Here is a 16296-nt window from a genome sequence, read left to right on the forward strand (position 1 = left end):
TTATGCTTTTTGTATTAAAAGGAAAATGGAAACTCAGCGGTATGTAGAGTAGCTGCTCCTGAGTAGCATGCAGTCTAGAACGGTTGGAACAGGCTCCTGCACTTGAGCAGGTCCTGCCAGGTTAGAGAGGGATGAAAGTTTCCTGGGCAAAAGGGCTGAATTGTTCATAGCCTTCATGAGAAAACTAGTGAACACCTGCACAGCCCAATTAGTTTAAACACCAAGCTGGAGGGGGAGCAGGGCGTGGTGAGAGCCCAGGAATGATGTTGGTAAAATGCTCAAATTGTGTTTAATAAAATAAAGTTGTTCCCAGGTCTGATTGGAGGTGGGTGGGATTTTCTCCTATCTGTACAAGTTTGCTGTACTTTTTTTTAGATGTCAAGAATAAAATTTGTAGTGCTGGTAAAAATAAAAAATAGAAAAGATTTTAATTAGTCATGTATTAATCAGGGTTTACAACCAATTGATACTAAATATTATTTCACAAACCAAGAGTCTGATTTTATGAAGTTATATCTAGTCTTTTATCTATTGTGTATAGGTAAATACACAGGATGGACAGTTATGAGTCCTACCACCTACTAGCTGTTTAATCTTGGTGGATGACAAAACACATCTGGACTTCAGTTCTTTCATTTGTCAAAAGAGTATTATCCCATCTACACATTTATGTAGGTTGGTATTTTGGATGGAATGAAACGACATATAAAAGTTTTTCCACGTGAAAACAGCTGTTCAAAAGTAGGGTCACAGTTTAATTTCCAGTAGATATTGTATGACCTTGTGACTTGTTCTACCTAAACCATTTTTTATCACCAGTAACTTGGGGAAAATAATACCTACCTCAAAGAGTTGTGAGGATTAAAGAAAATAAGATGCTCAAACTGTGAAGTTTGGGGGGGAAATGTAGGTTGATTTTTATTGCTCATTGACTATAAAGAAAGCATGATTAATTTTGTATATTCCTTTGACTACATATTCCTTTGACTACAGATCAACCTTAAAGTCCATTTAAAATATGAACATTTTCTTGTGAAACTTGACATACTTCGCATTAAAATGAATAGAGAACTCACAGGTTTGAGTGATATAATGAAAACACATCATAGAACTTTGGGTCATCTTAGTATTGACTAATGCTACTTTTAGGGGGAGTTAGCCACAATTGAACATCATAAGTTAATTCCACACAGCAATTCACTATTTCATTGTAGATTGACATGTACAAGAAAGGAAAAGAAAATTCACAAGGTTCTGATGAAATCAATCTAGTAGAATAAACTTTCTTTTGTTATTTCTTTGGCTTTTGCATCTACCACCCACACACCATTCATCTGAACCCTTTCATTGGCACAGTTTTCTTTTGTCCTATTCCATCCACCACCTCAGTTTTCCAGGGTGTCAAGTTGCTCTAAGAGTGAAGGCTTGAAGTCTCTAAAGTTCACTGAAACAAGGCAGATTCTCCATGGAAGATATGGGTAGTTTAGGAACAGATGTGACTGTTTTCGTGGCATGTGGTACTTGTGCCAGCCACAGACAGGTAAAGCTTCCCATCTGGACACACACAAATTTCATAGAGTCTTTGTGAGCTGCCAACAGGACCCCAAGTCCTCTGAACCAACTTGGGTAAACATACAGTTTCAGAATCAAGCACAAGCTGTTTGGGAGAAAATGAAAGATTAATTGGTAAAGGAGGAATGAGCATGATAAGATAAAACGCATATTCTCAAAATGTTCTAAACAAATTAGTTTTTCTCAGCATAGAAAATGAAATAAGCACCTGCTTTTACTTGTTATAATTATCTGAATCTTTTATAGCCTATTTCTATTTTACATTCAGGCAAAGTGTTAATAATTCCTTCAATTTGAAGTCATTTTTACTTTTACCCATTGTGCCAGTTGAACTAGGAAAATTTATAATGCTACACTCACAAAAATGCCTTTCAGAATTACCTGACAAAAGTAAAAATAGAATTCTTTTGCTGATTCACATTTATCTTGTGATCCACTTTGACTTTATGTTAAATCATCTCGTCACTATTAGGATAAATTACAAGCCACAGAAATAGATTAATCTAAATAACTTTTACCTGTGAATGTTGGCGTTTCTCCCGATTTTATTTTCTGTGAAAGGCAATTACATTTATCCTATTAGCTAGCAACCATTTCCCTAACTTTAAACATATTTGAAACTCCTGCCTTCTATTAGACACAGAAAAGCAGTAGATAGTGATAAAAGCCAACTAAAATAAAATAAAAGCTACTGAATTTTATGTTCCTATTACAGTTAAACTGAAATGCAAACAAATGGCTATTGGTGGAGATTTGGAAATGTTTTTTGATCACTGAAGGCAATAAATATTGTCGCACTGAGCTGCAAACCGTACCTATTCCTTCTTAGAAGGAATTAAAGCATGTTGTGGGTAGGCATAATGATCTTTTTTGCCAACAAAGTTAGATCCTTTATTTTATGTGGCTCTCATCCTTGAACTCCAATCTTTTAATAAATTGATGTTTTCAGGCGTCCTTCCTCCCAGGACACTGACCGCTGCCATGTGAAGCAGTGGGTGAAACAGTATTAGTGGCATTACAGGAAAAGCTTTACCCTTATGGTCTGGGACTCCTAGAATAAAAAGAATAAAATGGGTATTTTTGAAAAAAGCAGAACCTATTTAATAGGTTATTGCCCAGTGCTTTGGGTTCTGTGGGTACTTGCTTTTTCCCATGTGTGTTTGATTATTTTTAGCTTGTCTGCTTTTCCTCTCTCCTTTTTTTATGGATAATTGGTCAATTTTTTTCTAATTATTTTTTTCCAGCAAACTCTAGTCACTGGTAGTTCATGTACCGCTTCATTGCTCATCTTCTTATGCTTTTGTGGGACAATATTTTGTAGGAGGCCACACATTGCTTCACTCTGAACTGGCCCCCAGTAATAAGGGAGAGGAACTTTATGAGTCAGACTGCTAAAATTGACACATAATTCATGCGGGGAAAAGTCATGTTATTTAAAAATTACAGTCCATATAAATTTTTTACAGTTAATGCATTTTAAGAATGTAGTGACATTATGAATTAGTAATAAGATTCCAAACGTCTTGATTTCCATTTTTGCATTTATCTGTTAATGGTATCATAACTTTTTAAAGTTAAAACTTGCAGGAGCTTTGCCAGAGGACTTTTAAATTCCATTCACTGGCTGTCAGCCGGGTCCTGTCTACATTAATGAGCTGCCTCTCCTGGCCTCCATTTGTTGCCTCAACTACACCTTCCTCTTAATATTAAATTACATAATTTCAAAATGTTGCCACCCATATTACCATATTGGTGTCTTATAACCCTATGACATAGTTAAGCAAATATTATTTCCCCTATTTGACAAATGAGAACATAGGGCCCAGTGAACCTGTTATCTTTCCTGAATTCAAATAGGTAATCCGTGAATTGACCTAGCACTAGAACAATCCAGGTTGAGTAGCATGTGCTCCATTGCCTTGCTGTAACTGTGGCCTCTATCAGTAATGTTTTATTTCTGGACTTGAAGTTCCAGATTTTATCCTTATTATAATTTACTTTTAAAGATCATATTTTCATCTAAACATAATTTGGCATAAGCCCAGTGCTATAAGCGGTAACAGATAATGGTTGTCACAGGTACCTTCCAGTGACCATATTGAGAGAAATTGAATCACTAGGAAATGGAAAGTTGATATTCTCTGTAAACTCTGAAAGTCTGTAGTATTTTTTCAAAGCTGAAAATAACAAGAGACTTGATGGCACAAATACCAGTCAAAGAAAGCTGTCTGGATTCAATATGGAATTATTTTAAACTTTCTTAGACCTTCTTTCAATGCTAAATTAATATTTGCCTTTGTTTCACATTTTCTACTCTATGCTTTTTGTAACATTTCTTTATAAACTACCATAAATTTAAGATACTGATACCTTACGGACATGAGTATTGTCAAGACATGCAGTAGGAGCTTGATCAATTGAACTCACCATTCCATCATTACTATGAAAAATAATGTCCATTTGAGAAAGGGCCTTGATTTTCCCAGCATGAGCTTGAATATAAACACCCTTTGGGGCATCCATGCTTAGACTTCGTGTGGGAGATTCTAATCTGAAATGAGGGAGAGAAACCAAGGAAAAATAGTATTTAAAAAAGCCACCCCAAGAATGCCTCAATGAACAGCTTAGCACAGAAAATATGATCAATAAGATATATAGTATCTTCACATCATTCTTGAATGCTAATAAAATGTACATTATTTAAAAATCCAGAGATAATGTGTAGTAAAGAAATTCACTTCCTATCAGTGAGAGTCTATTGAAATAGTATCCTCTAAAAACAGATAAAACAGTAGAGAGCCCTAACCCTATGCAGTGGCTTCAGACGACATGGTTAAGCACTCTGGCACTGCACACCAGAAGAAAATGCTATTTGTGAATAACTTTGTAAAATTATTTTTTTAGTTGAAACACAAACTTTTCTGGAAAAATAGACAAATTTAAGGGCAACATGTGCATCTGCTACATATTCAAAAACTAGAATGTAAGTTAGGCATTCAGATTTTGGTTGCTTTTTAAAAAATTTAGGAAAGTTACAGGGCAGATACAAAGATTTATTTTGGAAAAATACATGAAATCATGGAGTTAATACACAGGATGGAGAATGACCTCATCTGGCTTTACAGTATACTCATAAAATTTATCAGAATCTCTGTGATTAAGTCAAACACAATACAGAAATTCTAGGAATATATGTACCAGAAAAAAATCTCTTATTTTTCTCTGCCTGGAAAACACTGAATTTCCACCTTATGGAACAATGTGATTACTTGAAAGATTTTTCAATTGCTCCAACCCAACTCCAAAGTTTAAAAGGCTGTTTGATTGACATGTTTAAAGATCTATGAGAGGAAGAACAGAATAGAAAAGGATCTGCATCCTCCGGGAGAGTAAGGTTAGAGTGCAGGTGTGTCAGAGAGAAAAAGGGAAGTGATGAAGAAGAGAGAAGTACCATGTTAAGGAATTTGCATGTGAATTGACTGAGTATTTATTTGACAGAGTTTTTAAATCAGATGGTTGCTGTCTTCAATTGGCAAGTTTTTTGTCTATCACTATTTGCAATAGTAAACAAAGTTTCGTTTTCTTGTATACATCTCAATATGTGAAATTTTATCTGTTACACATGTTAAAAGTTTAGCTTGAGTATGAGAAAACACTTAGAGATAATTATGGAATTTATTGGTCTAATTATGTTGGGTTTAGGTCATGGACAAACACTGGTATTTCTAGAAAAGCTTGGTCAACCTCAGCAAATTTCAACCGGTGTGCCACAATAATTTTTAAAACATGCAATACCTCACTAATTAGTCAGGACACTGACCTCTTTTCCCTCCGATTGTCAAATAAAATAATGACAACAGCCAATATGACAATAGTCATCCTTTGTGAATGAATCAAAATTATACCTTTTTTTTGTCAGATTAGCAAAAAATATTAATTGGTGGGCTGCAGAAGTTTAATAATTAGTTTATGTGAGCCATGAGATGAAAAAGTTTGAAAATCATTGATCTAGCTGGTTGCCCATTTTTACTATTTTGACCTTTGCAAATTGCATACTTATTTCCTGCCTGAATTGATAGAAAGGAGGGGAAGAGGAAGGGAAGGAAGAAGACATGTAAGCAACCTGTAAAGGTCTGGTCCATTTCAGGCAAACCATTTGTGAACTGGAATACCCTAGTAAAGGTGAATCTGTTAAAAATATCTGTTGTCAACAAAATTGACTCAATAGGGCCAACTACTCATTTTTAACCAGATCATAAAATGGTGCTTCTAGAAGAGCAGATTTCTTCTTCTTTGCCATCATTTCTAGCCTTGAAGATGAAATATTTCAGTTTAGCACAACTTAAGACTCATTAGTCAAAGAACATATATGCATAGCCCATGAACACAGACAACAGTGTGGTGATGGCCAGAGAGAGGGGGTGGTGGAGTTGAATGGAGGTGGGTGAAAGGGAGAAAGTGGGGAACATCTATAATAGTGTCAAGAATTTTTTTAAAAGACTCATTTTTACCAGAGTCTGTGATTAAAATGCTCTGAAGTATACATCTCTATAAACACATTGAAGAGGAGTCAGATATTTTAATAATTTAATTTAATAATTTAATGTTTTCTTTTTGTTATGTTTTAGTTTGCTAGTTATATCTGCCCTTTTCTTCAAATATGTGAATATATAAACATTTTTCAATGACTTATATAAAGAGAAAAAGTTTTGAGCACTTACAGAAAGCAATGCAAATAAACAAATATATACACATATACACAAAATACATATCGTAAAAGCACAATTAAGATAATTTGGTTGCTAAACCAGATGAGTTTTCAGTTGTATTCCTTTTAAAATAAAGAAAACAGAATTCATTAACTTCACAAAGATATGCACATATTTATTAAAGTATAGCTGGTGTGCAAGATTCTATTAATTTTAGGTGTACAACAGTTGACATTTTAATCTTAAGATGTGCTCACCACACAGAAATGGTGATGGGAGCCTCTTCTGCCTCCTCAGCAGCGCTAAGGATGTCTGACTGCAGCTTAGGTCTGCTCCCCGCTGGCAAGTGGACATCCCCCGAGGGCTGCCGAGCTGCCAGAGGGATGTCTGACTGCCAGCTCAGGCCCAATCCCTCAGGGAGCAGGCCTAAGCCAGCAGGTGGTCATCCCCTGAGGGGTCCCAGACTGCGAGAGGGCACAGGTCGGGCTGAGGGACCCCCCCCCCCCGAGTGCACAAATTTTTGTGCACCAGGCCTCTAGTTGACTATATTCGCTTTCACCTTCTATACCTATCACTCTACCACCCTGTCTGGCAACCATCAGTTTGTTCTTTGTTTCTATGAGTCTGTTGTTTGTTCTTTAATAGAATACATTTATATAAAATAAAATTCTTTTTTTTCAATTACACTTGACAACCAATATTATTTTGTTTTAGTTTCTGGTGTACAGCATAGTGGTTAGACAATTGTAAACTTTACAAAGAGACCCCTACCCCCTGATATTTTAAGTACCCACCTGGCATGATACATAGTTATTACAATATCATTGACTACTAGAGGTCCGGTGCACGAAATTTCTGCACGGGTGGTGGAGAGGGGGGAAGAGGTGTCCCTCAGCCCAGCCTGCACCCTCACCAATCTGGGACCCTCGAGGGATGTCTGACTTCCCGGACATCCCTCTCACAATCCAGGACTGCTGGCTCCCAACTGCTCGCCTGCCTGCCTGCCTGATTGCCCCTAACCGCTTCTGCCTGCCAGCCTGATCACCCCTAACCACTCCCCTGCCAACCTGATTGCCCCTAACTGCCCTCCCCTGCAGGCTTTGTCACCCCGAACTGCCCTCCCCTGCAGGCCTGGTCACCCCTAACTGCCCTCCCCTGCAGGCCTGGTCACCCCTTACTGCCCTCCCCTGCAGGTCTGATCACCTGCAACTCCCCACTCCTGCCGGCCATCTTGTGGCGTTCATTTTGTGTCCACATGGGGTGGCCATCTTTGACCACATGGGGGCGGCCATCTTATGTGTTGGAGTGATGGATTTGCATATTACCTCTTTATTATATAGGATGTTCCTTATGGGTACTTTACATCCCTGTGACTATTTTGTGACTGCCAATTTGTAATTCTTAATCCCTTCACCTTTCTCATTCAGTCCCGCAATACCATCCCCTTCCAGCAACCATCAGTCTGATTTATTTCAGTATCTATGAGTCTGTTTCTATTTTGTCTCTTTATTTATTTTGCTCTTTATTTATTTATTTTTTAAATATATTTTTATTGATTTCAGAGAGGAAGGAAGAGGGAGAGAGAGATAGAAATATCAATGATAAGAGAGAATCATTCATTGGCTGCCTTATGCACACCCCACTGGGTATCAATCCAGGCATGTGCCCTTGTCTGGAATCAAACCTGGGACCCTTCAGTCTGCAAGGTGGCACTCTATCCACTGAGCAAAACCATCTTGGGCTATTTTGCTCTTTAGATTTCACATAAAAGTGAAATCATATGGCATTAATATTTCCTGATTTATTTTACTTTGGCTGTTCCATTTTTAATTTTTTTGAGGAAACTCCATACTGCTTTTGACAGTGGCTGCACCAATTTGCATTCCCACCAACAACAGTGCACAAGGATGCTGGAAGCCGGTCCATCCTTGCTGCTTGACACAGTCGCTGCAGGGAAGAAACATCTGCACAGCTTATGTTTCAAGGGACCTGGCGTATATTGCATATGTTTGCTCCCCCTCTTAGCGCTATGTGTTTTAAACAGGACCACCTCCCCGAGAAAGGTTGTTTCCCCAGGTTAGGGATTAACAGGACTAAGGAAGAGAATAAATCAGTAAATCCCCCTAGTGTTACAGAAGTACCATGTACTACTTATGAAGAACTTGGACTAAGACTGTTGGCAATAAATTTGGGACTTGTTGGGCCCACATCCCCAGGGGTCTGCCCACCAGGGAAAGCACCAAAGCCTATACCCCTGGAGATCCAACGACACAGGGCAGTCCCAGGGAAGGCAAGCAGTGAGGCTGGGAGGACATAATCTTTACTGGGTAGGATAATCTCCTTCAGTCACTTCCTTGTAGCTTATCAGTAGAGCAGTGACCTTGGAATAGCCCTTATAATGGAACACAGAGATTAACCTAGACAGGATTAAACTCAACAGAACTAGATTAACAAATGCCCTAACCTTTGGAATAGAATGGATAGGATTAGAATCAACTGGTATAAATACAGATGTAACAAGAGAATAAAGACAGAACCTAGCTAGAGAACCTGGCAGGAGAACCTGGCGGGAGAACCTGGCAAGAGAACCTAGCTATGCTGATCAACTGAACGCTGCCTCCGTGTCCTTCATTCTTTGCCGACTCTGTCCACACCTTTGGGAACCCCTGGACCTGCTGGGGCTGGACCCCAACACAAGGATTTCCTTTTCTCCTCATCCTCACCAGCACTTGTTGTTTGTTGATTTATTGATGGTGGCCATTTTAACAGGTGTGAAGTGATACTTCATTGCAGTTTTAATTTGCATCTCTTTTATGTTTAGTTATGCTGAGCATTTTTTCATATGTCTCTTGGCCATTTGTATGGCCACTTTGGAGAAGTGTCTATTTAGGTCCTTTGCCCATTTTTTAATTAGAAGAATTAACATCATTCAAATGTCTATACTACCCAAATCAATCTACAGATTCAACATAATCCCTATTAAAACACCAATGGCATACTTCACAGATCTAGAACAAATACACCAAAAATTTATATGGAACCATAAAAGACCCTGAATAGCTGCAGCAATCTTAAGAAAGAAGAACGAAGTAGGAGGGATCACAATACCAGATATCAAACTATGCTATAAAGCCATCTTAAACAAAGCAGCCTAGTACTGGCAAAAGAACAGGCATATAAGCCAATTGATCATAACAGAGACTCCAGAAATTGACCCACACTATTACGGTCACTTAATATTTGATAAAGAAGGCAAGAACATACAATGGAATAAAGACAATCTCTTCAACAAATAGTGTTAGGAAAACTGTACAGGCATGCAAAAAGATGAAACTAGACCACCAACTTACATCATACACAAGAATAAATTCAAGGTGGATAAAAGACTTAAATTAAGATGTGAAACCATAAAAATCTTAGAGGATAACATAGGCAGTAAAATCTCAGACATCTCACATAGCAATATGTTTACAGATACATCTCCTAGGAAACTAAGGAGAAAAATAAAAAAATGAGACTACGTCAAAATAAAAAGCTTCTGCACAGCAAAATAAACTACCATCAAAATGAAAAAGAAACCGACTGTATGGGAGAACATATTTGCCGATGATACATCTGATAAGGAGTTAATGTCCAAAATATATAAAGCACTCATACAACGCAACAAAAGGAAGACAAACAATCCAATAATAATAATAAAAATGGGCAGAAGACCTGAATAGACATTCCTCCAAAGAGGACATACAAATGGTCAAGAGACATATGAAAACAATGCTCAGTCACTAATCATCAGAGAAATAGGGGTAATGACTTAATGATTAAGATGAACAATTCACAAAATTATGTAGCATAGACTTGTATGCATCTATATAATCTAAAAAGGAAAAATCAATATAAAAAATATAGTGGGAGTTTTAATAAACCTCATTCGGAAATTGATAGGTGCTGAAGAGAAATATAATAAGTTATATAGAAGATACTAACAATTTAATTCATAAGATTTACCTAATAGTCATCAAAATCTGTATCTATAATAATAAAAGTGTAATATGCAAGTTGACCAAATGACTGAACAGCAGAACGACTGTCTGGATGACCACACTATGACACCCACTGGTGTCAGGCCAGCCAAGGTGGGTGTAATGCAATTGCAATGCAATTTGTTGGGGGCCCCATGATCGCCCCAAAGAGGAAGGCCCAGGCTACCTGGCTGGTGGCACTGCAGCGACAGGATGGGACCTCCCACTGTGGGGTGATTGATTTCAGGGCTCCTAGGCTGCGAGAGGGTGCAGGCTGGGCTGAGGGACCCACCTCCCCCAGTGCATGAAATTCATGCATGGGCCTCTAGTATATTCATAAGATTTACCTAATAGTCATCAAAATCTATATATCTATATTGATACCAATATATCTTGCCTTAAAGCAAAAGAGAACATACATTCACCATAAAAATTTAGGAATAACACTATGCTTTTGCTCATAATTTTGAAATCTCAAGTGGCAGGGAAAAGTATCTAGCAAGAAATAAAGAGCCAAAATGGACTTAAGAAATAAAAATCTTGAAGAAAGAAACTTCATTAAAGAAATTGAATTGGTAGTGAGAAGAAATGCAACTTCCTTAAAAGCATAATATTTTTCCTTTCACAGAGGAATTTCTACCAAATCTTCAATTGCTCTTACACCATTTCCAAGTCCAGAAAAAAGACAGCTGGGAACTGAGACTAAAATGGAACTTTTCCAACTTTATAATAAATATAACCTATATCAGAAATTATTTATAATGCTGCAAAAACCAATAATAATCACGTTGAAAATGTAATAGAAAAAGAACTAATTCTTGATAGAATCAAAGACTAGGAGCAATCTAGTAACATAGGCCAAAATTAAATGGAGAGTATCACAAAATGTTATTGTAGGATATAAAGGAAAGTAAACATATATAAAAAATTAATTCTCCCTGTGAGTCAATGCAATTCCAACCAAAAATTCAATAGCGTTTTTTATAAAGCATGACAGACTGTTTAAAAATTTTAAATGGAAAAATGAAAGTCTAAAAATATAAAGACAATTCTGAAGAAGACATGGTGGGAAACTTGCCCTAGCATGTAACAAGTTATATTGTAGAGAAGAAAAGTCCTTTGGTTGATCTCTCCCCTTTACCTCCAACATCCCCTACCTTCCCAATGAGGTTTGAGCATCTGATCAATGCTTCTCTGTCTCTGTATCTGTTTTTGTTCATCAGTTTATGTTGTTTATTATATTCCACAAGTGACTGAGATCATGTAATATTTATCTTTCCCTGACTGACTTATTCCGCTTAGCATAGTGTTCTCCATGTTCATCCAGCCAGCCAGCCAGCAGAGGCCTCCGCTCAAGGAAGGGCTGGGAGCCTGGGTTGCCAGGGGCTTCGCTCAAGGCTACAAAGTTTCAATTATAGAAGATAAATAAATCCCAGGAAAAAAAAGAAAAAAAGGAGAGACTGGGGCTTGGGTTGCCGGAGGGTGTGGCCAGCCTGAAAACGGCCATCAGCCCCTCACCCAGGTTGGCCAGGCTCCCCAGCGGGACCCCCCCGCCAAAGGGGCTGTGGCCGGCCTGAAAACAGCCCTCAGCCCCTCACCCAGGCTGGCCACACCCCTTGGGGTGAGGCTCCCCACTGTGGCATTAGACCAGCCTGCAAAAAGCCATCAGCCCCTCATTCAGGCTGGCCAGGCACCTCAGTGGGGACCCAGTGGCCACCCTGAAAATGGCCTACAGCTCTCACCCAGGCTGGCCAGGCATCCCAGCGGGACCCCCCACCCTGATCCAGGACACCCTTCAGGGCAAACCAACCTGCCCCCACCCGTGCACCAGGCCTCTATCCTATCCTATCTAATAAAAGAGAAACATGGTAATTGGCGTATGACCGCTACCCTTCCCATTGGCTAATCAGCGAGATATGCAAATTAACTGCCAAACAAGATGGCAGCCGGCAGCCAGGTAGCTTGAAACTAACATGGGGCTTGCTTGCTTCAGTGACAGAGGACTCCAACGTTCCCCTCCTGCCTTGCCAGCCTCGGAGCTTGCAGTTTAAGAAACATTGTAACAAACATAGAAGCTAAACAAAACCCCAGAAACCTACTTTCAGCTAGCCCGGGATCTCAGAGCTGGAGTTGATACAGAGTTTCGATTATAGAACGCAAACAAACCAGATACCTTCTTTCAGCAGCAGAGGCCTCAGAGCTGGAGCCAGAGCTAAAGCTGGCCCAGAATAGAAAGAAAGAAAGAAAGAAAGAAAGAAAGAAAGAAAGAAAGAAAGAAAGAAAGAAAGAAAGAAAGAAGCAGTTGGGAGCTTCAGTCAGCCTGAAAACAGCCCTCAGCCCCTCACCCAGACTGGGCAGGCACCCCAGTGGGGACCCCCACCCTGAAGGGTGTGTGACCAGCTGCAAACAGCCATCATCCCCTCACCCAGGCTGGCCAGTCACCCCAGTGGGGACCCCCACCCTGATCCAGGACACCCTTCAGGGCAAACCAGCCAGACCCACCCATGCACCAGGCCTCTATCCTATATAGTAAAAGGGTAATATGGCTCCCAGCACCAGGATCAGAGGAGACACGAGGCCTCCAAGCACCGGGATCAGCATGAAAGGGGGCAGCGCCCAAACCCCCTGATCGCCCTGCGGCTCTATGTGTGACAGGCTGTGGCGCCCCAACCCCCACCCCCACCACGGGCCCTGCTCTGTGTGTGACAGGGTAGAACCATAACCTCCCCATCGGCCCTTCCCTGAGTGTGAGAGTGGTGGTGCCCCAACCCCCTGATCGGCCCTGCTCTGTGGGTGATAGAGGGCGGCGCCCCAACCCCCTGATCCGCCCTGCCCTGAGTGTGACAAGGGGCGGTGCCCCAACTCTCCTATCGGCCCTACTCTGTGAGTGACAAGGAGGAGCTCCCCAACCCCCTGATTGACCCTGCTCTGTGCATGACAGCGGGCAGCGCCCCAACACCCCTGATGGGCCCTGCTCTGTGCATGACAGGGGGTGGTGCCACAACCTCCCCATCAACCCTGCCTTGAGTGTGACGGGGGTGGCACCCCAACCCCCCAATGGCCTTACCCTGAGCGTGACTGAGGGTGGCATCGCAACCTCCCAATCTGCTCTGCTCTGTGCATGACAGGGGGTGTCGTCCCAACTCCCCAATCGGCCCTGCTCTGAGCCCAACCAGGGGCTGCACCTAGGGATTGGGCCTGCACTCTGCCACCCGGGAGCAGGCCTAAGCCAGCAGGTCGTTATCTCCCGAGGGGTCCCAGATTGCGAGAGGGCACAGGCCGGGCTGAGGGACCCCCGTCCCCACCAAGTGCACAAATTTTTGTGCACCGGGCTTCTAGTAATATAATAAAAGGGTAATATGCAAATTGACCCCAACAGCAGAATGACTGGTCACTATGACACACACTGTCCACCAGGGGGCAGATGCTCAATGCAGGAGCTGCCCCCTGGTGGTCAGTGCGCTCTCACGGGGTAGCTCTGCTCAGCCACAAGCCAGGCTGATGGCTGCCAGCACAGTGGTGGTGGTGGGAGCCTCTCCCGCCGCCTCCTCAGCAGCACTAAGAATGTCCAACTGCAACTTAGGCCTGTTCCCCGCTGGGAAGTGGACACCCCCCGAGGGCTCCCGGGCCTCCAGAGGGATGTCTGACTGCCAACTTAGGCCCGATCCTGTGGGGAGCAGGCCTAAGCCAGCAGGTAGACATCACCCGAGGGGTCCCAGACTGTGGGAGGGCATAGGTGGGCTGAGGGACTCCCCGAGTGCACAAATTTTTGTGCACTGGTCCTCTAGTCTATATATATAAAAGGACCATGGCAGTAACACCATGATGCCGTAATGACCAAACAAGCAGCGGCTCTCGCAGCAGGCAGGGCAGGGCACAAGCTACTAGCTGTGAAGAGCTATGAGCGGCGGATGGCAGGGCAGCAAACTATGAGCAGCGATGGGTGGAGTGGCCAGCTGAGGCAAACAGAAGCAACCAAACAACTGGTCACCAGGAGATGTATGGAGCACCTCTTGGTCCCTCCCCACCCTCCTGGCTTGTGAGCCGCTCCCAGGGGTGGGGTGGGGCTTGTGGCTCACACTGCGCAGCAGGACTCATGTGGAAAGGTGGGGCCTGCTGGGCCTCTAGTTGGTATATAAAAAAGCCATAGCTTTCTGGGCGTTAATTTTGTATTGTGCTACACTGCCAAAATTTTTATTGAATCTAGTAGTTTTTTGATGGAGCCTTTAGGGCTTTCTATGTACAGTATCATGTCATCTAAGAATAATGACAGTTTTACTCCTTCTTTTCCAATTTGGATGCCTTTTATTTCTTCTTATCTCATTGCTATGCCTAGCACTTCCACTACTATGTCGAAAGGAATGGTGACAGTGGGCATCCCTGTCTTGTTCCTGTTCTTAGGGGAAATGTTTTAGTTTTTGCCTATTGAGCATGATGTTGGCTATAAGTTTGACATACAAGGCTTTTATTATGTTGAGGTATGATCCCTCTATTCCCACTTTGCGGAGAGTTTTTTTCAAGAAAGAGTGTTAGATTTTGTCAAATGCTTTTTCTGCATCAATTTATATGATTATGTGATTTTTACCTCTCAATTTGTTTATGTGATATATCACATGCATTGATTTGCAGATGTTGTAACATCATTGGATCCCCAGAATAAATCCCACTTGGTCATGGTGTATGATCTTTCTGATGTAATGCTGGATGTGATTTGCTAATATTTTCTTGAGGATTTTAGCATCTATGTTCATCAGAGATATTGGCCTATAATTCTCTTTCTTTGTAGTGTCTTTATCTGGATTTGGGATTAGGGTAATGCTGGCTTCAGAAAAAGAAGTTGAAAATGTTCCTTCTTCTTGAATTTTTTGGAATAGTCTGAGGAGGATAGGTTTTAGTTCTTCTTTGAATGTTTGGTAAAACTCCACAGTGAAGCCATCTGGCCCAGAGCTCTTGTTTGCTGGAAGTTTTTTTTATTACTGCTTCAATTTCCTCCATAGTTATCAGCCTATTGAGATTTTAATCTTCCTGAATGAGTTTAGGAATATGTCCATTTTTTTTCTAGGTGGACCAGTTTGTTGGAATAAAGTTGTTCATAGTATTTTTTTTCACAATTCTTTGTATTTCTCTGGGGTCTTTTGTTATATTACCTCTTTCATTTCTGATTTTGTTTATGTGAATCCTCTTTCTATGCTTCTTGGTGAGCCTGGCTAGAGGTTCATCAATCTTGTTTATCCTCTCAAAGAAACAGCTCTTGGTTTCATTGATCTTTATATTATTTTGTTTTGTCTCTATGTCATTTATTTCTGCTCTGATCTTTATTATTTCCTTCCTTCTGCTCACTCTGGGATTTTTCTTGTTGCAATTTTTCTAATTTTTATGTTGTAGAATTGGATAATTTATTACCAGTTTTTGTTGTTTTTTTTTTTTTTATTTTTTTTGAGGTAAGCCTGTAATGCTATCAACTTTCCGCTCAAGACTGCTTTCACTGTGTCCCATAGATTTTGCATTGTTATGTTTTCATTGTCATTTGTTGCCATGATGTTTTTTATTTCTTCTTTGATCTCTTTGGTAACCCAATCATTATTTAATAGCATGCTATTTAGCCTCCAAGTGTTTGGAATTTTTTATTGTTTTTATTGTACATTATTTCTAATATCACGCCATTGTGATCTGAGAAGATGCTTGACATGATTTCAATCTTCGTGAATTTGAAAAGACTTTGCCTGTGTCTCTATTTGTGGTATACCTGGTATCTTTGAAAATGTCCCATGTGCACTTAAAAAGAATGTATAGTCTGTGGCTTTGGGGTGAAATGTTCTGAAGATGTCGGTAAAGTCCTTCTGATCTAGTGAGTCATTTAGGATTGCTGTTTCTTTGATGATTTTTTGTCTAGATGCTTTATTCAGTGATGTCAGTAGAGTATTAAAGTACCCTTCTATGATTGTATTATTTTTATCTCTCCCTTGATATCTTCCAGAATTTGGGGTTTTTTAAAA

The 16296-nt window shown here is 40.6% G+C and overlaps 1 protein-coding gene across 1 annotated transcript in view; it reads right to left on the reverse strand.

Annotated features, from left to right (window-relative positions):
- Positions 1–895: 895 nt before the first annotated feature.
- SGCG (sarcoglycan gamma) overlaps positions 896–16296 on the reverse strand; it is a 160097-nt gene continuing 144696 nt past the window's right edge. Inside the window, exons 7-8 of the mRNA XM_081083028.1 lie at positions 4000–4123; positions 896–1657 (exon numbers count right to left, since the gene is read on the reverse strand). Coding sequence (XP_080939154.1) covers positions 1484–1657; positions 4000–4123 — 298 coding nt within the window. The 3' untranslated portion in view covers positions 896–1483. The remainder of the gene's footprint in view (positions 1658–3999; positions 4124–16296) is intronic.

Source organism: Myotis nattereri (assembly GCF_964212035.1).
Source record: "Myotis nattereri genome assembly, chromosome: 2".
Classification (NCBI taxonomy): Eukaryota; Metazoa; Chordata; class Mammalia; order Chiroptera; family Vespertilionidae; genus Myotis; species Myotis nattereri.